A 23,236-nucleotide genomic window follows, 5' to 3' on the forward strand; every position below is an offset into this window, starting at 1 on the left:
GGGGGGGATGAGGACACACTTGTAATACCTTAACCAATAAAGAAATTAAAGATTAAAAAAAAGAAAGAAAAAAAAAAATTCTTCCCCAGGAGTCCAAGTCCTAGGTCAGCCCCTCTTGCAGACCTAGACCTGCTGAGCAGCCCTTACCTTGTGAACTGGGGCGAGCCAGGCTCTGGCTTGTGGGTTTTGATTGGAACTGCATAAATATCAGGATGCTTCTGAGCAATTTCAATCTGTGGTGATTAAGAAAATAAATAAAAAAAAAAGAGGGAAAGAATGAATCACTAGAGTCTAATGCAGCCGTGGGCAAACTACGGCCCGCGGGCCGGATCCAGTGTAGTTAAGTTGAGGATCTTCAGATGGGGAGAGTATCCTGGATTATCCAGGTGGGACCAATATAATCACAAGAGTTCTTATAAGACGGTGGTTCTCAACCTTGGCTGCACATTAGAATCACCTGGGAGTCTTTTTAAAATCCTGATTTCTGGGCCTCATCCTCCGGAAATTCTGTTTCTTTGTTATGGGGTGAGGCCACAACATTAGTAACAAAGAAACAGAATTTCCGGAGGATGAGGCCCAGAAATCAGGATTTTAAAAAGATTCCCAGGTGATTCTAATGTGCAGCCAAGGTTGAGAACCACTGCACTAGACAATCAGCTTGCTAATTTCCTGCTGGTCCCATTTTCTAATCCCACTTTAAGGAGAAGAGGAAAAACAGAAGCAACTTTAGTTTCCATGCTTTTGTATGATGCCTAGTGGTACAAATAGGAAAAACGTTTTAGGCAATGAAATCCTACCACGTGCTACAACATGAATGAACCTTGAGGACATTATACTAAGTGAAATAAGCCAGTCACAAAAGGCTGATTATATGATTCCACTTATGTGAGGTTGCCAGTGTAGTCAAAATCACGGCGGGGGGGGTAGAATGGTTACCAGGGGGGATGGAGGTGTGTATGAAATGGGAAGTAACTGTTTAATAATTTAATAGGTACAGAGTTTCAGTTATGAAGGATGAAAAAGTTCTGGAGATGGATAGTGGAGATAGTTACATAAGAACGTGAATGTACTTAATGTCAATGAACACTTAAAAATAATTCAAATGGTAAATACTATGTACAATTTATTTATTTTTAAATAATAGTTTATTGATTTTTAAAAAGAGAGAGGAAGAGAGAGGGAGAGAAACATCCATGTGAAAAACATCAACTGCCCCCCCACCCCCCTTGTCCCCCACCAGGGATGAAGCCCACAACCCAGGCATGTGCCCCAACCTCAAATCAAACCGGGATGATGCCCAACCGAGCCACACTGGCCAGGGCTTTGTTATGTGTGCATTTTATCACAATAAAAGAAAAAGAAAAAGGCTAAGAAGCCCTGCTGTTGTGGCTGACTTAAATGACGAGAACTCCTGTACCCACTGGGCTGAATATGCTCCACACACTTTTCCCTAAACTCTTCTTTAACTTTCAAAAGGTTATGTTTGCACATGGCACAAAAATACAAACAGTACCACAAAGTACAATCTGTGGGCCTATCAATTTTAGAACCCAGCGTTCGCTAGGTTTCTAAGGCAAATCTGGGAGCAAATGAAAACTCAGATACCAAACAAACAACAACAGTTTTAACAAAAAAGTAACTTCTGAGAGGCACTGATTCTCTTGTCACACTTTCACTCTCCAGAACCCAACATAAAGCTCTGAAATACAAAAAGCAGAATCTTATTCACCTATACCAGTGGTCGGCAAACTGCGGCTCCCGAGCCACATGCGGCTCTTTGGCCCCATGAGTGTGGCTCTTCCACAAAATACCGACTTCTGTGCATGGGCCACAAAGTTTCAATCGCATTGTACATGCACGCCCGCACATGGTATTTTGTGCGGTTTGCCGAGCCGCGGTTTGCCAACCACTGACCTATACCGTGAGGTTTTCTTGATTAGAAGAAAAAGGGATGCACAAATAGCTGCCAATTTGGAAATGACACACACCGAGGACATGCCTTTAGTACCATGCACGTAAATATCCCCTTTGTGTTAGTGCCATGGAAAAAGGACTGAAGCATTTTATTGAAATGAAACTTATTTAAAATTCCTATTGTTGGCATGCTGAAGGAACCCAGTGGTTCAAAACAATTACCCTTGCATTCTGCGCTTCCTGGAGCTCTTGCATTCTCTGGAGTCTCGCCTTGTGATCCATCTTCTCAAATATTTTTACTTTGCCCAGGACAGACTTGGACGCGTTATCTTGCTCCTCGCTGCCCTCTCCTGCCTCCTCACTCTCTGGGGGAAGGACTGGAGTGGAGGGCTTCAATATAGGTTTGCAGAAGGTAGGTTTTGCTGCAATAGGAGGAGGAGGACCCTTGGCAGATGCCCCGGGAATTTCGTTACCGGCTACAGCTGGAGGGGAGTTTGGCATGTATTCATAGGATCTGGAGTAGTCAAAGGAGTCTTCTCTCTTCTGGGTCCTGGCCTGCGGAGAGCAATGACATACTTTTACCTTAGGCTTGCATTTTATTGTCACATCGATATTAGTGATTTAATACACTCCATTTCCTGATCAGTTTCCATAGATGGTCAACAAAGAATCAAATAGGGGAGGGCCAACAGCCACTGGTCGGGCATCCCGATCCCTTCCTCACTTCCTACCGAAGAGTATTAAGAGTTCTGCAAACCAAGAGGGTGCTGGGAAGTGCTGGGAGCCCTGCACATGCGAGGGGTAGATCAGACTTAATGTCACTCAAGAGAAGATTAAAATTTCGGAGACAACCTCAGAACCAGTCAGACTTCAGGATCCAAGAGTGGATTCCTGAGTTCATGCCACATGGAGATACATGCCCTGGCTCAGAGGTGAGGCCATGGATGAGACTGGTGTAGGGAGTGGGGAAGACATATCATGTTGTGGCCACTTTCCCTTGATACTTGGATCCTAGGCCTGCCTGTAAGTTTTCATTGATATATTTTATGAGGTCATTAATTACTTTTGGTAGCTCACACGATCACATACTACTTTCTTCTCATCTAAACTATTGAGTGAAATAGACAAATGCCATTGGGATATAAGGAAAAACCTATAGTCATAGCTTTGATTCGGAAAGAGATATGACATGGGTTCTTATATTGATTTTTTTTCCTGGATGATGTCTTACTTAAAAAATGAATTAAGCTGCCCTCCTAATAAGAGGCATTGTAAACAATGGTGGTGGTGGTTTTCTTTAGCAAATCATCAGTAAGGATTTTAATGGTGAATCTGAATCAGATTGAAAACTCTAATTGGACAGAAAAAGAAAAACAGCCTAAGTTTGGCGATTCTGGGCATGCAGTATTGGTCAAACCTTTCTCTTTCTCCATCAATTAATTAATTAAAAAGTACTGTTTTAAAATGGTACGTTCTCCTAAAACTTCCTTTCCCTCCTTCCTATCTTTTCTCCCTTCCCTCATTTTGGGGCTCACCCAACAGGCCAAAAGTCAGGTTCTAATAGAGAAACAGTGAGTTAAAAACACAATGCAACACCATCTCATTGTGTGTGCTCTTCCCTGGCTATGCAGGGAGCGCCTCTTCCTTCCCATCCTGGGCTTCCCACACACATACCTTGGGCGGCTCTGGTTTGAATGCCGGGGGTGGACTATTGTCCCTAAGTTGATCTCTGCTAGTAGCCCTCCTCGTCTGAGCTCGTGGCTCTGGGCTGGGCTTCCTTACGCTCTACAAGACACAAAGGTTCATTCACAACAAGAACGTCGCAGCAGAGAGAAAAGAGCTCTCGTCTGTTCTGCTGGCGTTTCAAGCACTTGTGTGAGCTCAGAATGTGAGGTTCACACCTTCCATGAAAATCCCTCGCTTGCAGACGTGGAGACACTGACTCAGTGCTTCAGCACCGAAAGGCAGAGACCAGGCATAGTCCCATGAGCAAATGGTTAAGATACGTTTTTTTAACTAGATGCGTCCACTGTAGGAGTCTCCCCTTTAAAGTACAAAAAGTCTAAAATCTCTTTTGTCCCCTAAAGCTTTTTAGCATTTTTAAGCATTAGCTATCTGTAGCTATAGAGGGAGCTCATTTATTCTTTACAACTGGTCCAGCATTATATACTACTGTTTTTGTCATGGTGGGTCTTATCTCCCCACCCTTCACCTTAATTTTTGGTACTTCTCTTTCATAAAGAATAAAATCATTCCCTGAAGTGAGTGAAGTTGCTCATTGGAAGTCCATAGCCATCATTATCCAAAAATATGGATAATCTCATCTCCAAAGTCATTATCCCAATGTTCTCTGAGGTGCAACTAATAACTGCTCTGGTCCTAGTTCAGTGCCTGTCGCTGTGAGTTCTAGGATCACTGAAGCTGTCTCTTCACTGGCCGGTGGATGCACAGTCCACGTGATCGTGTGTTTTGATCGTGAACTCAATTCAAAAATTGAAATACAGGAGAAGGAAACTGATGGGGAAACACTCAGGAGCTTTGGCAAGATCAGAAAGGTTAAAGGGAGGATGGAGAAGAAAAAGCAGGGATACATACCTAAGAGTACAGAGAGGCCTAATCAAAGGTTACAAGTAAATACAACAATATTGTCTTTTAAAAATCATGTTCCACCTGCAATTTGGACAGCCGGCCCATAAAGCTGCTCAGTTTGTCCATCACACCCAAGGCCCCTTAGTTCCTGTCCTGCTTCCCCAGGGACCACTATCACAACCACGCAGGCATTGCCTGGGAATGAGAGACTCCCTACGTCATCTGTTTCAACCCTTAGGAATACCTTCCACAGCACCCTGAATCAACGGTTGTCCGGAAGAATTCCAGTGAAACACCAGAACCTCCATTTCCTGCCCGTGGCCTTGCAGCCCGGGACCTGCCTCGCCTCACCTCCTCATGCTGCACCGGCTCTGAGGAGCGGGTGATGGAAGACACCAGCGGCTCCTCAGCTGGCTCATCCAGCTCATTGTCAGTGTAGGCGCCTCCTTCGCCGTCGGTGTCTTCAAAGTCACTGATGAGGCGGCTGTCGCAACTCAGATAGTCCGCGCCCATGGCGGTTAAGTAGGACATGCGGTCTTCAGCGTCATCATCCAGCCCTTCCATCTAGAGGAATTTGTTTTGGAGGGTCAGTGGGTGTGACATGGCCCCTGGGAGTGGGGACTCAAGACAATGCCCAAGGGCACAGCCAAGTGACTGAAACCTTGATGGGTTCTAGTCGGGGAAGTCAACTTTATTTTCCTGAAATCACTTGGCTTGAAATGACTGGGTTCATTTTTTGTGCAGGGACTCGAATTAGGAACCCTCCACCCTATCTATCTTTGCCACCATCCATCTTATACAGCGCTACTAGTCATGCCTCCTCAGACTGCTGGGCTGTGTCTTCCAGAACCGGGCTTCTCTTCAGCTTCTTCGGCTGGTACTTGTCTCCTAGCGATAAATGCCTTGTGCTGCACACCTCTTCACGCAGCCATAAGATTATCAAATCCTTGAGGGCAGAACCTCTGTCCTGCTCAACTTGTTGTCACCACCACAGAGCCTTAGCGGGCTGTACGCACTCAGGAGATACTAGACACCCTGACTAAACGTGCAGTTCCCGAAGAGCAAGACTAGGGCTCAACAATCTCATGGGTAATGGACTCATTTCCACAACAAAGCCGTCCCTCTCGGCTACCTCACTTCAGCTGGACTACAGAAGACTATCCCCGTAGGAACCACAGGAAATTCTATACTCTCTCTGCATCCTCCCTGCATAGAGCTGTGCATCAACATCGTTCACAGAGTTTGAGAAGCTAGCCAATTTCAGAAGCCTGCACAAGTTTCCTAATGCTCTCTTCTTGCCTACTCAAGTGCCGAGGGCCTGTTCTCTGCCAATCCTGAAGCAAATGATTCCCCTCCATTTGCTTTTCCTCTTTCTATTAATTTTTAAGCACCCCTCAACTTCATCTCTCCCCTCCACTCTGAGCTTCCCCCATCCTTAGTAAGCTGCGGAGCTCAGCTCGAGATCTTGTAAGCTCTGATTAGTGTGCTTGGAATACAATACTAGTTACTACGTTAAAAGGAAAAGGGAAGTGAATGTAGGGTTGCATGTATCACGTTCTGCTTTTCTTCTAAAAGCCACTTCACGTTATTACTTTTTAGGAGAGTTTATAAAATTGCAAACCTGATTCGCACATATGTTGGCACCCCTCCAAATGGGGATGGCTTTACTACATTCACTACCCTCTTGAGAAAAGATTCAAAACACGGACTCTCACCTCGCAGCAGAGTATCTATGCCACATACCTTTCCTTCAGAGACCCAAACTGCTTCTCCTTGCTGATGTTGAATTGTGTCCTTCAAGCTGCCAAACCAGCTATCGTTGGCTGCATTTAGGTCGATTGTTGCTATAGAGATGTACACAAAAAGGTTTGCATCAATTTCCAAAGCAATGTTTACTTGAAAACTTATCCGACATCACTCATACTCATTTCTGTCATATCTGAACTGAAACGTTGGCAAACGCAAGAGAAAGTTTACACATATTTGAATGTTAAATCCCTTTAGTTGAGTTTACATTATAGATGGATGCTATAAACCTAAAAATGGATGAATTTCATTTCAGATTGTCTATCTTTCAGAAAAGCTACCTTTAAAAATATGTTTTTAAAGAGTATATTTTCAGGAGCAAAGAAAACACACCTAAAATAGATATAAAAGTACCATATTTTAAAGACCATTACATAGACATGTATAATATAAAGAAGAAAACTGTACACTAGCGTGCTGTTGGATATTTCCAATAAAATACTGAAGGTAATATTTAAATCTATATCATTTTGATAGGCTGAAACATTTTAGAATAGGCATACAGATTCATCAAGATCTACAGGTATACATTCAAATAATATACGGTTTCTATTCAGAACAAAATGTATCTTACATAGTAGCACTTGCCATGGATTGACCACGCACTTTACAAATACCTGACATGGATTAGCTCATTTCATGCGCAACAAACCTTGTGAGGTAGGTATGCCGTCACCCCCATGTTACAGGAGAGAAACTGAGGCACAATAGTGAAACTAGCCCAAGGCCTCACACCAAATACTAGTAAGTGAATAAGTCTAGATACACACTGAGAAGTTTGCTTTTAGAGCCTGTGGCCTTAGCCAGTGCAGGACACAGCCCACCTAAAAACATGAATTTAGAGCACCAAGAGAAAATACCAACTAAGTAAGCACATGCAAATCATTCTTCAGCAATTTATGGGCCTAATGGGGATAAACCAGAGAAGCACATTGGTCCCAAATAATAAACTAAATTGGACCTAAAATGATCATACTACAGGGAAATTAGGATTTTTCTCAAGCTACAAGGTCATAGCCTTTTCTTAACACCCAAAAGAAAATTGGGGCTTGTTGGTAAAGTTGTTTGGCACCCTGCTTCCTCTGTCCTGAGCTGAGGTCTGCATAATTCTCTACAGACAGCCAAAAAAGCAGCATTAAGCAAGTTCTGTAAGCAACTATGCTTCAAGCCTTCTTCCGGGTAACATATACCATTCTCTCATTTAAGAAGTTCTAGCACTGACCTTGGAAATTCCTGAGCGAGCTGACAATTTCCCTGGTCATTAATTATTTATAGCATTAGAATAAACTGATACATTGGACAACTCAAAAAAAATTAACCTTGATTCCTTGGACTTCTGCATCCTTATCATGGTACTTTGCCAACATTACTGTGCTCTTGGGTAAGACATGATACCGTAAGTACTAGTACTTGATATAGAAGTAGGAATGCACACCCCAGAGACAAAATGTGTGATCTGCACTAAATGTATGCATGCCTTTCTGAGCTTTAAGTTAGAGCTGTATGAAACGAGTAAGTCTGTATTGAAAACCAAGTTAAAAAGGACATTTATGCCCGGCCAGCATGGCTCAGTGGTTGAGCATTGACCTATGAACTAGGAGGTCACATGCCTGGGCTGTGGGCTCCATCTCAATGGGTGGTGGGGGGACGTGCAGGAGACAGACGATCAGTGATTCTCTCTCATCACTGATGTTTCTATCTCTCTCTCTCCCTCCCTCTCTGAAATCAATAAAAATGTTTTTTTTTTAAAAAAGGCCATTTATGAAACAGAATATATGTTCGTATCCCCCGATAAAATGAAAAGGTCACTAAACGTTTTACAAAATTCACATTGAATCAAGTATGTGAAAAAGAAAAGAAAAAAAAGACTTCACTGTGGCTGATTTCCTAAGCCCCAGATACAGGTAACATCCATCTCATGCGCTGGACCTCTTTTTAGTGGGTGTGTGCACAACTACGATGCTACCTTTCCTTTCTTTGGAATTAGAATCAATACCTTTGGTTTACTGTTGGCTTTTGCTCATTAGGTATGGGTGTGTGCACAACTATGATGCTACCTTTCCTTTCTTTGGAATTAATACCTTTGGTTTACTGTTGGCTTTTGCTCATTAGGTTTTTCAGATTCTTTGATTTCTAGCAGCATTCGTTAATTCTCGTTGCTCCCCACCTCTGGACCAGACATATGTTCCTTTGAACAGGCTTAGTACATTTCTCAAACTCAAGAAAGTGAAACAGTGAAAGGCTCATCACTCAGCCTCTGTCTTGGCTGGGAGTCCTGGGATTCTGAGAGCATCCATTTCCAGCCCTAGCACGAGTGTGTTCACGATTCTCTCCCCAGCCAAGGAGGTTAGGAAGTGCCAAGAGCAACAGCAAACAGTGACACCTAAGGCTGGGGGTGGGGGTTGGGGGAAGAAACAGGAAACGACTGCTAATGGGTATGGGGTTTCCTTTGGGGATAATTAAAATGCCCTAAAATTGATTGTGGTGATGGCTGTATAACTCTGTCCCACTGATTTTTTCATTCTAAGTGAATGAATTGTAGAGTATGTGAATTAAATATCAATTAAGCTATTCACGTGGCAGAGACTCCCTCTAAATGGACAAGCACCAACTGAGGTGCCCAGCCAGACAGCACAGCCTCTTCCATCTGCGTCCTGTGCTCACCAGTCTCTACAATCCCCCGGGAAACCAAAAACTGCCTGCTGCGATCTGGGCTCTTTCAGCTGCCGCAAGACCCACTTTTTCCCCCAAGCCTTTTCAATGACTACATGATGACACAGAATTACCTTTTTATAATATGTAACATTGAAAAATAATAAAGTAAGCATAAAGTAATATTACTAATAATGATCAGTAGCATTTATTCAGTACTTCCAAAGTCCTGGGGCTGAACTGTACAAAGGTAACATTAATGAGACCTGTGAAAGCTTATAAAAGCACCTAAATATCCTGTGGTACGCTAAAAATCCCACAATTTCACATGAAGGGTGGCCCTGCTAGGGTCTCTAAGTCCACAATTCCATTTCAGTGGTCCACAAACCATGAACTGGGTGCTTTAAAAAGTCCGAGAAAACATAATATTCAAACTTTATGTTTTAAAAAAAGAACCTTGTTGACATATACATGCAAATGCATCCTACAATAATTTTTTTAATGGGGAGGCAGGAGGGACAGCCTAACATTTTAACTCATGTTCACACATGAGTTACCTTGCTTTTGGGCAAATCTCAGAATAAAGCTTCCCTTGTCATTTCCGCTTAACTGAGGAGTGCCTTGAATTTGCAGGGGCAGCCACTTTAACACTGTCACAGTACTACTCATCTGTGGGACGGGATTTTCTTGTTACTTTCAACGAGGAAAAAGAAGGATATTGAGCCTAGTGACACTACAGGCAACACAACCCTTGCTTTTGAAGGATATGTTCATCAAAGCAGCTCTACTATCCCTACGTATTAATTCATAAAAATGCCATAAATTTAAAATTATAAAAAGCCTCCATAAAAAGCCACAACACATACAATCTAGTCACAACCTGGTCAGGCCGAGTGAGACAGGGGGAATAGGAAGTGCTTAGTGGGACCATCCACGAAGCTCTGAAGAGTCAAATGGGAAGTTGGAACAACACTGCACAAGGCCCTGGGTAGAAATTGGGGCTGGCTGGTAACAGTCATCCGGCACTCTGCTCCATCTACCCTTAAAGAGGCTGGGAACATATGGTGAGGATGGGTCACTTACAAGTTTTAGGTGAAACTAGATGTTCACAGTGTCTACGTTTCCATCCCAGCCTCTGACTTTAGTTACCCTAAGACCTTCAAATTTTTGATCAGCTTTTTCGAGAAATGGTTTGGTGTGCCAGAGGCAGTTCTAATTAGGTCACAGTTATGCTTTGCCCACTGGCTAAGCCCAGTGCTGGCCTTCAGCACACAGAGCTTCAAGGATCTCACAATCTATCAGTGGGGCTGAATCAGGCGTTGTTAAACCCTCCACATGTGGTCTCTTCCAGATCCTCGATCAGACCCATCCCGCTGTCGTGGCCTATGCTCCAAAGAACAAATGATGCCGACTCCAAGGGAGAGAAAGGGAGTGCCCCAGAGCCACTGGCTCTTTCTTCTGCCCTGTCCTCCCCTTCATCCAGCCTCTCTCAGCCTGGTTCTTCCTCTACAACCCATTACGTCCCTTCCTGGTATCTCGTATCCTCACATGAAGCCCAAATTCAACTCTCTGAGGGCCCAAGCCATTCAATGGACTTGAGTTTGAGTGACGAGGGGGAGCGGAGGGCGGGATGAAGTAGACAGAGGCTGAGCACGTCACAATCACATGGGCCTGTTAAATGGATGAATGACCTGTTCAATGGAGGAACTGCACTAGGTGACCCCTTTCAACATTAGAAAAATAAGCCTGTGCTGTAACATGTATAGAATATTGGACACATATTCAGAGATGCTATAATTTCAGTGTGGGCTCAACCATATACTAAATATGTGACCCTGCAGAGTCGCTTGGCCTTTTTTACGGCCCAAAAAGGCAGGGCACAGGAAAGACTGAACCACTGTGAGCTGTCACTATAATAAAAATAGTAATAACAATTATTATTGTTATATTATTACTAGTAGTAGTAGCAGTAGTAAAAACAACAGAGGAAAGATTATGTATGGACTAGAGGCCCAGTGCATGCAATTCATGCACTCAGGGGCGGGGGGGTCCCTCAGCCCAGCCTGCACCCTCTCACAGTCCAGGAGCCGTTGGGGGATGTCCGACTGATGGCTTAGGCCTGCTCCAGTGGGCCTAAGCTGTCAGTCAGACATCTTTAGTGCTGCTGCGGAGGCGGGAGAGGCTCCTGTCACCGCTGCTGAGCTCTCCAGCCGTGAGCCCAGCTTCTGGCTGAGCGGCACTCCCCATGGGAGCGCACTGACCACCAGGGGGCAGCTCCTGCATTGAGGTCTGCCCCCTGGTGGTCGGTACACGTCATAGCGACCGGTCATTCTGCCATTCGTTTGATTTGCATATTAGCCTTTTATTATATAGGATATATCAAAAGCACACGTTCTTATGACTCTACACTGCGGTTTATGATGGACCGCTCCATCGTTCGCATTTGGCTAAATGACCTCTCAGGTACAGCATTTTGCCACAGTGGTAAGTAGTGCAGCTCCCTCTTTAACAAGAAAAGCCAGTGACAGTAAAACAAGAGTCTGATGTGGGCACAGATTCAACCCCCCTCCCCTCACCCAGTGTCAGATATGCTGAATATGACATAGGTTGACAATGATTGGTACTGAACTCAAAAGAGCTATCATTATCCTAAGGATATTACATCCAGACAGTCTCTTCATGCAGCTCCAAAACTTTATGTAACCCTTTTAAACCATTAATTATACCATGTTCACAGAACTAGTCATTTATAAAGGTAGTGCATATAATGTTACTAAAACATGTCACAGTCTTACATCATTTTACTTTCATGAGTAACAAAAGCAGTGGCCTTCATAACAAGAACTTTAAAAAAAATTCTATTATGGAAAATTAAACATACAAAAGTAGAAAATTTAATGAACTCTCATGTTTATGACCATTTTTCAAAATTACATATACAAATGCCATGAGTCTAATACACCCATTTTATAGGATTAGCTACTTTTCAAGGAGTCATGAGTAGCATATTTCAGATTACTATTCTCTATTACTATTCAGATTATTTTCTTATTGCTTTCATCCTTCAATGCTCTAATTCTCACTTTGGAGCAAAGGGACTACATTTTAAATTTCACTTACCTGTAAAAAGATGTGCACACGTTTTCTTAAGCTTGTTGGCTTGATCATATAGCTTTCGAGAACTTTTGTTGGATGTTGGATCCAACCTCTGTCTCATGGTTTTGACACCTTGTCTAGAGTCTGGGTTGAAAAAAATCACAATCGGGAACCACTGAGTGTAATTCAACAGGTCCACGGCCTTAGGAGTCACATCCAATAGGGCATGCTTATCCTGTTAGGAATAGGGAAACGTGTGTAAATGGCATGTAAAGTCATACAGCATCGAAGAGTTTGCCTTAATCAGTAAAGGTGGCATCAATCAGGAAAACTTGCCAATTTAAATAATAAAGCAGATGACGGTTCTCTTCACATATGTCCACTTAATATTACCAATCTATTAGAATGTCTGAGGAAATGAGTTAACAGGTTATTTGGTACAATGCTGAGAGCTCTGGAAAAAAACACATCACCACCACAGAATATCATGTTTCCATACAAAGAAACATCTTGCATTTATACTCATTTTTTATCGTTAACATTTAATGATTATTAAAATATAGACTCCATTCTCAGAAAGACTGCAGCAAACTACTAGCTCTTTCTGACAACATGGCCTTCGGATTAATTTTCTCACCTGCTCGATAATTTGCCTCACAGTGTTTAACCGCACCACCCCACTGGATTTCTCAGATCCTGCATCTTTCGGTTCCGATTCTGCAAAAGCAAAAACAAGGAGCTAAGTAATTTTTTAGAAACCACTGGCAATCAAATACTCCAACCCAGCATTGGCAATGACGGGACATCGGACATAAGGTGCCACTTAATGAGAGGCAATGGGAGGGACCCACACAGGCTGTTAAGCCAAAATCTAATCATGAGAAACAGGCCACAAGTGAGACAAGTGGCTTGGACTCTTCAGGATATCAATGTCACCAAATAATTTAGAAAAACGGAGCTAGAGAGACATAAAAACCAAATGTGTTTCAGGGTCCTGGGTGGCATTCTAAATTTTAAAAAATAAGCCATAAAATATAAAATTGGGAAATTGAGAAAACCTGAAAAATAGACCACATACTAAATGATATCATTGAATCCATGTTAAATTTCTGGCTGTGATCATGGAGATAATGTCTTTATTCTTAAGAGATTCACAGGGATAAAAAGTGTTATAATGTCTACAACTTCAACTTTCCAATTGTTCAGCAGAAATTTTAAAAAGTGTGTAAGTGGTGTCGATGGTAGGTGGGGGGAGTGTATAGGGCAAAATGTTACCTTGTGCGGTGACTCCAGGTGATGTGTATGTGTTTATTACTTTTTCATTTTTTCTGTACATCAGATATTTTCAAATTAAAATTTGGTGAGAAAAAATATCACTGACAGACTTACTAGCAATTTGGAAAAGATCAGGTAACCCATGTGCCAACTTTTCCATGGCTATATCTGCGATGGGGCCAAATAAGACCACAGGCCTCTTGAAACCAGCTGAAATGAGACAAGAAAGGCAATGAAAACACATACACTTCCTTTGCCGTTAAAATAAGAAGCAAAAGTATTTTATAGGCTACTGATAACGTCTCAGTGAAAGAAACTGTATGTCCTCCCACCCCAATTCAGCCGAGCTCTCCTCTAAAGAACATGCCTTCATTCCCCTACTATTAAAGAGAAACTTCGCTATAGGTAATATGTAAAAACCATTGAATGGCAGTATTAAAAACTAACTGAGGCCCTGGCTGGTTTGGCTCAGTGGATGGAGCATCGGACTGCGGGGGTCCCGGGGGGGTCCCGGGTTTGATTCCGGTCAAGGGCACATGCCCCGGTTTCGGGCTTGATCCCCGGTTGGAGGCGTGCAGGAAGCAGCCAATCGATGGTTCTCTCTCATCATTGATGTTTCTCTCTCTCTCTCTCACCCTCTCCCTTCCTCTCTGAGGTCAATGAAAATATATTTTTTAAAAAACCCACAAAAACAACTAACTGAGGTTGTGGATACGCTGCCATTTATGAGTTTGTGCAGCTCGCCTTGTCTTTTTTAGTGTTTGGATACAAGTCCAACTCTATAACCTGGGTTTGGTCTCAGTGATATAGATACGTCTGACCTTGACAGTTACAATCTGACAATGAAAAAGGACGGGCTCTGAGCCCGGTTGGATCCCTTCCTAGCCCCGCTCGGCTCCCTCACCTTCTCGCAGCAAAACCCTCTCGTAGGCCGGGAACTTGGTGCTGACCGACACAGCAGCCGTGAGGTCTTCCCGGCTCTTCCGCAAGTTCTTCTTCAAGCCCGACCTCTGACCACGCATCCTCCAGAAGTCTGCCCTGTCCCCAGCGTTGTCTCTCTGGGCATTCTGGACGCTGGCCATCTGTTCAGCTCTGAGGGAAGAAACCGCAGGAAGTAAACCTCTAGGGCCAGGAATGCGAGAATGTGCGTGTCATTCACCAAGTCTGCTCAGCACTTCTGATGGACCCGGGAAGATGCAGCTAGACCAGGGGTGGGCAAACTTTTTGACTCGAGGGCCACAATGGGTTCTTAAACTGGACCGGAGGGCCGGAACAAAAGCATGGATGGAGTGTTTGTGTGAACTAATATAAATTCAAAGGAAACATCATTACATAAAAGGGTACGGTCTTTTTTTTTTTTAGTTTTATTCATTTCAAACGGGCCGGATCCGGCCCGCGGGCCGTAGTTTGCCCACGGCTGAGCTAGACAATGAAGAGGTCTCGCAGGTGGGAAATGTGGGACTCTCTCTTCCCGACGGAGGTGGACAAAGGCTTGGTCCCCATAAAATCCACCAGAAGTAGCCGAGTAATGAGCACACTAAGCATGGCTCATTCTGACAGGCTGCTCTACAGGCAACAGACCTGAAACCCTGGCCAAAATACAGGTGTCCTGGCTATTCTCCCCGGCATCAGCAAACCAGTAAGAGTCCCCTGGGGCTGAGGGTGAGGATGAGGGACACGCACTGAACAGGGGCAACACATCCCTTGGGGTGTGCTGGTTTCCTACAGCCACTCGGCATCTGCTCGCGTCCCACGCGAGGCAGCGGACATGCCTTAGGACATTGTTCAAAGCCACAAACCAGCTGGCGGCTATTTCACAGTTCCAGGCCGCTCCTCATAAACAGGAAGTAGAGGATGGGAGAGGCGATGAGGACAAATCATGAAGCCAAGTGCGGCTTCTTTTTGAGGAGGGTGGGACTGTGGTTTATTTGTGGGGGGACCGTGAAAGAGGGGCGTGCGGGAGCGAGTGATCTCAGATACCTGCTTTTGTTGGGGATTAAGAGGCGATGAGGACAAATCATGAAGCCAAGTGCGGCTTCTTTTTTAGGGGGGGGGGGACTGTGGTTTATTTGTGGGGGGACCGTGAAAGAGGGGCGTGCGGGAGCGAGTGATCTCAGATACCTGCTTTTGTTGGGGATTAAGCCTTTCTCCAATTCGTTTCCGATCCTCACGGCCAGCCAGTGGCCCAGCTTGCCATCATACAGAGTATCCACCACGCGAAAGATCTCCCCCCTGGTGAAGGCCAGGCTCTGTGGAGTTTCCTTCTCACATTCAAAGTGGCTTCTTATAAAAAACGAATCCCCTCGGCCACAAGCCAGAATCTCTCTGTACACTGAAAGGCAAAAGCATTGCTGTAGGCTGCGCTCTGCTTAGCGAGAGGTCTCTTCTTGAAGAGTTATCAGCTTCTCCTGTTTCTGATCACCCCCTTGACCTTCTGTCCACTTAGCAAACTCAGTATACAGGCCCTACGGGAACCAGGGCTCAAATAGGAAGAAGAATAAAAAGCTAATTTTATGAGCTACTGTGATGATTACTTTTATGTGTCAACTTGACTGGTCCACAGGATGCCCAGATATTTAGTCAAATATTATTTTGGGTGTTTTGGGAAGAGATTTATGTTTAAACTGATAGACTAAGTAAAGCAGTTGCACTCCCTGATGTGGGTTGGCCTCAGCCAATCAGTTGAAGGCTTGCATAGAACCAAAAGATGAACCCCAACTTAGAGAAAACTAACTCTTCCCACCTTCGAGTGGGATACCAGCTTTTTCCTGCCTTCACCCTCAGATAGAAACATCAGTTCCTTCTAGGCCTCAAACCTGCCAGCCTTTGGACTTGGACTAAAACTAAATTATCAGTTCTCTTGAGTCTCCAGCTTGCCATTCGCTCTATAGATTTTGGGATTTGCCAGCCTATGTAATCATTAGGCCAATTCCTTATAATCAATCAACCAATCTCTCTCTCTCTCTCTCTCTCTCTCTCTCACACATACCCTATTGGTTCTGTTTCTCTGGAGAGCCCTGACCCCGCTGTCAATCAGCCCTCTGAAACAGACAGGAAAGACACTATCAACTCCCATTCTATAGGTGAAAACAATGAGACCTGGAAAGGTGAAGCAACCTGTCGGACTGGTAAGAGTTAATGTGGGAGCTGACCAGTAGGTAGGGCTCTTTGCATCCATCACATGAAAGACTCAACAATAACTCCAGGCAGTACTTAAGGATGGATCACTGTTCAGAAAGGCAGTTATATATTCCAAACGGACACAACCAGTGAAATTACTACTTCAGTGGGTGCATAGGAAACATTTCTACAGAAAGTTAAATGGTACCCAAATGGTCTCCAAAGGTTAGGTGTTAGAATCCACTTCCATTTTTTAATACCCAAGTTTACCTCTTCTGGTCCCAAGACACTTCTCTCATCCTCCCCACAATCTCCCCCAACATTAAACACATGAACAGACTTGCTCACCATCAGCTCGGCTCTGAGCTAAAATGGTCACCATTTCACCTTTGGGGATTTCTAACAGGTAGAGAACAGCATCTTCCCGAACCATCCCTCTGAAATCCTGCGTGTTCACCTGATGGGAAGGGCAAACAGGAAAAACAAAAACACAAAAAAACAAGAAGTTGTTTATAAAAAGGTGCCGCCTTAGCTTTTTCTCTGGGCCTTTTCATCAGGGTCTTCCCAGAGCAAAACTCAGATGTAAAGAAGTCCTTCGTGCCCCTACTCAAGCCCTCCCAGCACCCTGCTACTGGCCTGGCCTGTGAGGGCATCACCACACCTTCCTGCTTCCCACCCTGCCAACCGCCCCTTAGGAACATGCATCCTGTCCAAGACCTGCCAGTAGATCAGATTGGAACTTTTTGTGGTTGTGTTTGGTCTTCTTTGAGTCTCCCATGAGGTAGCCAGGGAGGTAATGCACAATCATGAAAGAGGTAACTATAATGCAGCAGGGAGTGGTGGGGTCTCCGGCAAACAAGCATGCTGGCCTAGCTGAAGGCATTAACTCTATTTTTAAATTAGTTCAAATAAAAGCCTGAAAATAAAAGTTCTGATCCATTCCACCTTCCTCTTATAGCTTCTACCACCTAATAGGAGTTTAGGAAATTGAAGAGCATTAGCCTTATATGGGAGGCAAATAGCCCAATATACCGGCTTATGTATTTAAGCTTCTGACACACACTTATTTCTAGCAAGGAGACCACAACATTTATTCCCCTCAGATTCAAGAGGGGACACTGTAAGTAGCATTTGGAAGTTATAAAGCAAGTAAAACTGAAATGTGGGATGAAAAAGACACTTTGACATCTTTGTTTTGTGCCTTTCAAACCACGTGACAAGAGAAAAATTACAAATAAGTAAAATACAAAAATTATTTTAAAGTCCCTAATATTTTAATAATGTATGACAGAAGTCAAAAGTACAGAATTCCTATGAAATATGCTCTTCAGTCATTGAGGATTGTAGAATCCTTTAAACAAAGAGCACTACTTTATTACGAAAAGCAGTTCATTCATTAATGTTAGAACATATGATTTAATGAATGTTAGAATTTATAATTCAATGAAAACAGGCAGTAAACTAAAACTTACTTGGTACTTTTAAAATAAAATGATCTGCTAAAGCCGTGGTCAGCAAACAGTGGCTCGCAAGCCACATGCGACTCTTTGGCCCCTTGAGTGTGGCTCTTCCACAAAATACCACGTGCGGGCGCGCACGTACAGTGCAATTGAAACTTCGCGGCCCATGCGCAGAAGTCGGTATTTTGTGGAAGAGCCACACTCAAGGGGCCAAAGAGCTGCATGTGGCTCGCGAGCCGTGGTTTGCCAAGCCGCAGTTTGCCGACCACTGTAAAGCAATCACATTAACTTTTCCTTTGAAACAACATTTAGCACTTAAGACAACTGTCATTCTCATCTCTCCATCCCCCAATTAGGGATCATTGATTGCACTTCGTCACTGATCCTTTCTTATGCCATTTGTAGATCTACATCTGTGTCTATAAACGGCCACATATATGTTTTTATATGAATGTATATGCTTCTATTTGTTTACTTAAATAAGAGGGACATAGGCCTGGAGAAAACCCTAAAGGTCTCTCTGTCCATCTCTATGGCCACGTGAAACTGATCTTCCATTAAGCCAAAACACTTTTAATAGTCAAAATTTAAGCACACATGGTAGCTACATTGTAAAATCCACATGGTTAATGTGCAAACTTAGAGGCGTTTTTTCCTCTTTTCCATCCCCTAAAAGTTTCTGAAAGGGAAATGACAACCCTACCAGACCAATAATACGCAGAGAGACAGCTGGGCCTCGCCCCAGTGCACGTCTGTTTCTGTTATTTACAAGCCACACACTCCGTGGGCCGCAGCACAGCCCACTCCTGTTTCCTTTCCACAGGTCAGGCTGTCACCTGACAAAAGGAACAGCCGCACTTAAAACCCCTGTGATACGAAAAAGTGGCTGTATATATACACAGTTCACCACGTAGATTCGATGTCACCATGTAAAGGAGCTCTGAAACCAATTGAAGTGAAAAAACAACAACAGGGCAGCACGCTGACTCTTTGAAAGTTAGACTGTACAGTCCTCTCCAAGAAATATCCTCTTATTATCTATGTAGTAGCTTACAGGGTCTCCCGTGTCTGCTGGGAGCCCAAAGAGGAGTGTGTATCAGCCTCAGCTCATGCGGGTGGGGCGGCCTCCCTGCCCAGCAGGAGAGGTCCATCTTTCTCTCCCCTTTTGTGGTCCACAGAAAATTTATTTACAATCAGGAGCCAGGAAGCCAGTTCCCACGGTTTCTTCCTTGTCGCCAAGTGAAAACAGGAAACAAGACACTTTCTTAAGTATAAACGCTGCATACCATGGCTTTTACCCATGGAAGTGACTCTTCCATCTTTAGCAACTTACAGAGAGGTCAACCTGCCAAGCCCCTCTGTGAATTCCTTTCTTTTTTCCCATGGAAATTCAGAAAATCTTTTCCCCCTGAATAAAAAATTTTTTTATCCTTGATCCTTCCTGAGCAAAAGCTTCCAAACTCCTCCCTGGCTTCCGATGGCCCCCATACTAGGTAGGAAACACATTTTCTCTTCTTTGGCATCGGCCCGGGAGTAAATTGGTATGAGCTGGCACTGGATGGGATTCTTATCAGCAGCACTTGGTAAGTGATGTTTCCTAGGATCATGTGGCACCACAAGGTTCACGCAGGTACACTTAGTTTCTAGGATCCTAACCAAAGCCAAAGCGGGTCTAGAATGTCACTGGAAAGCTTCAGCCAGGCTCACGATCAAGGTTTCCCCTTCATGTGCTCCAGAAACGAAAGCTGAACTACTGCAACGGGGCCAAGAGCCAAGAAGCAAGAGGGCTGCCCGCTTGGTGCTCTGCATCCTGCATCCTGCTTCCTCAGGAATTCTGCGTTCACACCCCTCTCCTCTGAGCCCAGATGCTCTTACCAGACCCCTGAGTACCTCCCACAGAAGAGATGCAAGTTTACAGTAGCAGGAATTCCAGGGAAGCCAGTTCCCTAGCATTCTGTGTTTGTAATAGTCGAGAGGAACTTGGCATTCTTGAAGTTTATTCTGAAGTCACTGGGAAATACATTACACCTATCTCATAAAATGTCAAAGCTGAGTTGGTTATCATTTTTTAAAACCAAGAGATTATTACAAACTCCTATATAGTAACTTTAAAAGTACTAATATTATATTAACCAAGAAACTCCCCTCCTGGGCAGCTTGAGATGTCAATAACATGTTCAGTGGTGACTTATCCTTTCCCAGTGGGTGAAGGAGGGACATGGACCTTCGTGCTCTGTGCCAGGAACTCCGCTAGGTGCCTGTGGTATCTACGCTCATCTTCCAGAGCCCCTGCACGGCAGGTGTTCTTATCCCCACTGAACAGAGACAGAAACCCGAGTCTCAGAGGTTGAGCCGGGGTCACAGAACTAATGAGAGCCTGGGACGGGATTCAAATCAGACAATCTGGTGCCAACACCCACCTCTGTTCAATTACAGCGCACTGCCATGAGAGTGACAACCAGACAGGGGAATCGATGAAAGACAAAATTACAGCCCAGCTAGCATGGCTCTGTGGTTGACCGTCAACCTCTGAACCAGGCAGTCACGGTTCGAATCCCGGTCAGGTGAGAGCATATGTCTGGGTTGTGAGCTTGGTCCCCAGTAGGGGGCGTGCAGGAGGCAGCTGATCAATGATTCTCTTTCATCATTGATATTTCTCTCTCTCTCTCTCTCTCTCCTCCCTTCCTCTCGGAAATCAATAAATATATATTTTTAAAAATAAACCCAAATTAGCAAGATTTTCTTGTTGTTGTTAATCCTCACCCGAGGATATTTTTCCATTGACTTTTTAAAAAAAATATTTTTTATTGATTTTTGACAGAGAAGAAGAGAGAGGAATAGAGAGTTAGAAACATCGATGAGAGAGAAACATCGATCAGCTGCCTCTTGCACACCTCCTACTGGGGATGTGCCCGCAACCAAGGTACATGCCCTTGGCCGGAATCGAACCTGGGACCTTTCAGTCCACAGGCTGATGCTCTATCCACTGAGCCAAACTGGATAGGGCTCCATTGACTTTTTAGAGAGTGGAAGGGAAGGTAGAGACAAAGAGAAGGAAACATCAATATGATAGATATACATCGATTAGTTGCCTGCCACACTTGCCCCAACCAGGGCAGGAGGTATGTGCCCTTGACCAGAATTGAACCCAGGACCCTTCAGTCCACAGGCCAATGCTCTATCCACTGAGCCAAACCAGCTAGGGCAGCAAGATATTTTGAAAGATCTTCTTCTTAGTTACAGTCTTGATTTTTTTTGTTAATAAAGCTAATACAAATCTTTGCAAGGGTCTTGAACATTATAAATTCCCACCCAGGAGTGACTTTTGGGTTCCAGAACTGAGAACACAGGACCCATTTCAGGGAAACTGAGACCTTGATGCTGGGCATCGACAAACCTGCAGCCGACCTATTTTCACAAGTTGGACCACTTCCCCCTCCCTTACGGAAGACCGCCAGAAACTCCACTCTTTCCCAATAACTTCCAGACACAGGACTGGGCTTTCCTTACCTTCAGAATTTGGTCGCCTTCTAGAAGGCCTTCTTGGTCTGCCGAGGTCCCCTCTTGAATGCCGCCCACAAATATCCCGACGTCATTGCCACCGGCCAACCGCAGGCCCACGCTGTCCCCTTTCCTGAACTTCACCATCTTGGTATTGGGGCTTCCATGGTTTCAGTTTCAGGGAGGAAAAATGAAAATTACTTTTGTAAAAGGGGACCAACATGAGCAGATGAGAGATTTAATTTCTTCTTTCTATAGAGCGATGTATAGTTTCATTTGCCTCCTATCATGTGTAATTTTATCTTCCTTGGGACTGTAAGATGAATATAACAGGCCCACTTTACCAGTGTCAAAGTGGAAACATAGAATGTTTATGGGAGCTCACTCAAGATTTGAAAGCAAAGAAAGGGCAAGGTTAGGGTTAAAATCAAGGCCATACAAACTAATCAAGCCTGTCGCTGCGCCAGGGCTCCTGTCAAACAGACACACAGCCTGGGTTCAAGAAAGCCACCTCCGCATCCAGGAGCTGCTGCTCTTGAACACTGACCATGGTCAAGTGCATAGCATGGCGTCCCGTCCCTCCCCACCCTGGGACCCTCCTGTTTCTGCAGCCCCACAGAGGCACCTGGTAAGCAGCATGTCGCCTGTCTGTTGTTACCCAGCTGCCAACTCAAACATCCAGAATCACGTTCTGGAGACGTGGCCAGGTAAGCGACACAGCAGACCCAGCTAACGTCACAAACTTCACCCGCTTCCACATTTTACTCTCCCACAAACGATTTCTCTTTCTCATGAACACTAGCAACAGGGGTTGGTTCAAGGTGGCTGATTAGATGCAAAATCACCATCCGTCTCGAAAAAAAACATCATTCTTCTGGATTTCAGTGAAGGAGAACTGATTACATGCAAAATCACCATCCGTCGCTAAAAAAACATCATTCTTCTGGATTTCAGTGAAGGAGAAAGAGCTATGTGGAAGAAGACAGGGAAAGAGAGACGGGAATACACACCCATATATCGCTTCGTCTTCAGGACTGGGACGAAGAAAAGTCCTCGGTAATGCTTTCGGTTGAGGAGCTGTGGATTAGAAAGCACCTGTCATTATCGACTTGGACTAAAAGGAGTGTGTTTGTCTCAAAATATAAAGATCACAAAACCCACCAAAAATTCAACTCTATCCCTTATGCTACATATGTGTCATCACATTAAACAACAAATGTAAGTCTTTACAGTGAAGTTTAATTTTAACATAGCAGGTGCCAATCCTTTCTAAGTAAGTGAGAAATGAACCTCTAAAATGCAAGGTGTCTCTTCCATATTTGAGAATGATTTTTCAAGTAATTTTTCTCTCTCCTTCCAGCCATCCTCTGGATTTACCAAACAGAAACTTCTGAAAGGGACTATTTATTTATTTAAAATGAGCCTCACCCGCCCAGCTGGTATGGCTCAGTGGTTGAGCATCAACCTATGAATCAGGAGATCATGGTATGATTCCTGGTCAGGGCACATGCCCGGGTTGCAGGCTCAACCCCTGTACAGGTGGCAGCCAATCAATGATTCTCTCTCATCACTGATGTTTCTATCTCTTTCTCCCTCTCCTTTCCTCTCTGAAAAAAATAAAATGAGCCTCACCTGGAGCTTCCTCTTGGTGTTTGGGCTCCTGGCTGGTCTCTGTAGCAGCTGCAATATCTCCCGCACACTTGAAGGGAGTGGGTGTGGAGCCCATCCGGGACCATCTGTTCTGGATGTCCTCCCTCGAACTTAAGCATACGGCATGTAAACATCTCATAACTAGTGGCCCAGTGCACGAAATTCATGCACAG

General features: G+C 44.2%; 1 protein-coding gene across 4 annotated transcripts in view; it reads right to left on the reverse strand.

Annotated features, from left to right (window-relative positions):
• TJP2 (tight junction protein 2) overlaps window positions 1–23,236 on the reverse strand; it is an 83,943-nt gene that overhangs the window by 2,113 nt on the left and 58,594 nt on the right. For 3 of the 4 annotated variants that reach the window (XM_014541300.1, XM_014541302.1, XM_014541303.1), the window contains exons 9-22: window positions 23,046–23,173; window positions 22,424–22,490; window positions 21,423–21,573; window positions 16,801–16,909; window positions 15,454–15,664; window positions 14,237–14,424; window positions 13,447–13,542; window positions 12,695–12,774; window positions 12,082–12,292; window positions 6,247–6,347; window positions 4,855–5,067; window positions 3,589–3,699; window positions 2,137–2,469; window positions 148–233 (exon numbers count right to left, since the gene is read on the reverse strand). In XM_014541300.1, coding sequence (XP_014396786.1) covers window positions 148–233; window positions 2,137–2,469; window positions 3,589–3,699; window positions 4,855–5,067; window positions 6,247–6,347; window positions 12,082–12,292; window positions 12,695–12,774; window positions 13,447–13,542; window positions 14,237–14,424; window positions 15,454–15,664; window positions 16,801–16,909; window positions 21,423–21,573; window positions 22,424–22,490; window positions 23,046–23,173 — 2,085 coding nt within the window. The remainder of the gene's footprint in view (window positions 1–147; window positions 234–2,136; window positions 2,470–3,588; window positions 3,700–4,854; window positions 5,068–6,246; window positions 6,348–12,081; window positions 12,293–12,694; window positions 12,775–13,446; window positions 13,543–14,236; window positions 14,425–15,453; window positions 15,665–16,800; window positions 16,910–21,422; window positions 21,574–22,423; window positions 22,491–23,045; window positions 23,174–23,236) is intronic. The other variant, XM_014541301.1, reaches the window with a different exon arrangement.

Source organism: Myotis brandtii, unplaced genomic scaffold, assembly GCF_000412655.1.
Source record: "Myotis brandtii unplaced genomic scaffold, ASM41265v1 scaffold266, whole genome shotgun sequence".
Classification (NCBI taxonomy): Eukaryota; Metazoa; Chordata; class Mammalia; order Chiroptera; family Vespertilionidae; genus Myotis; species Myotis brandtii.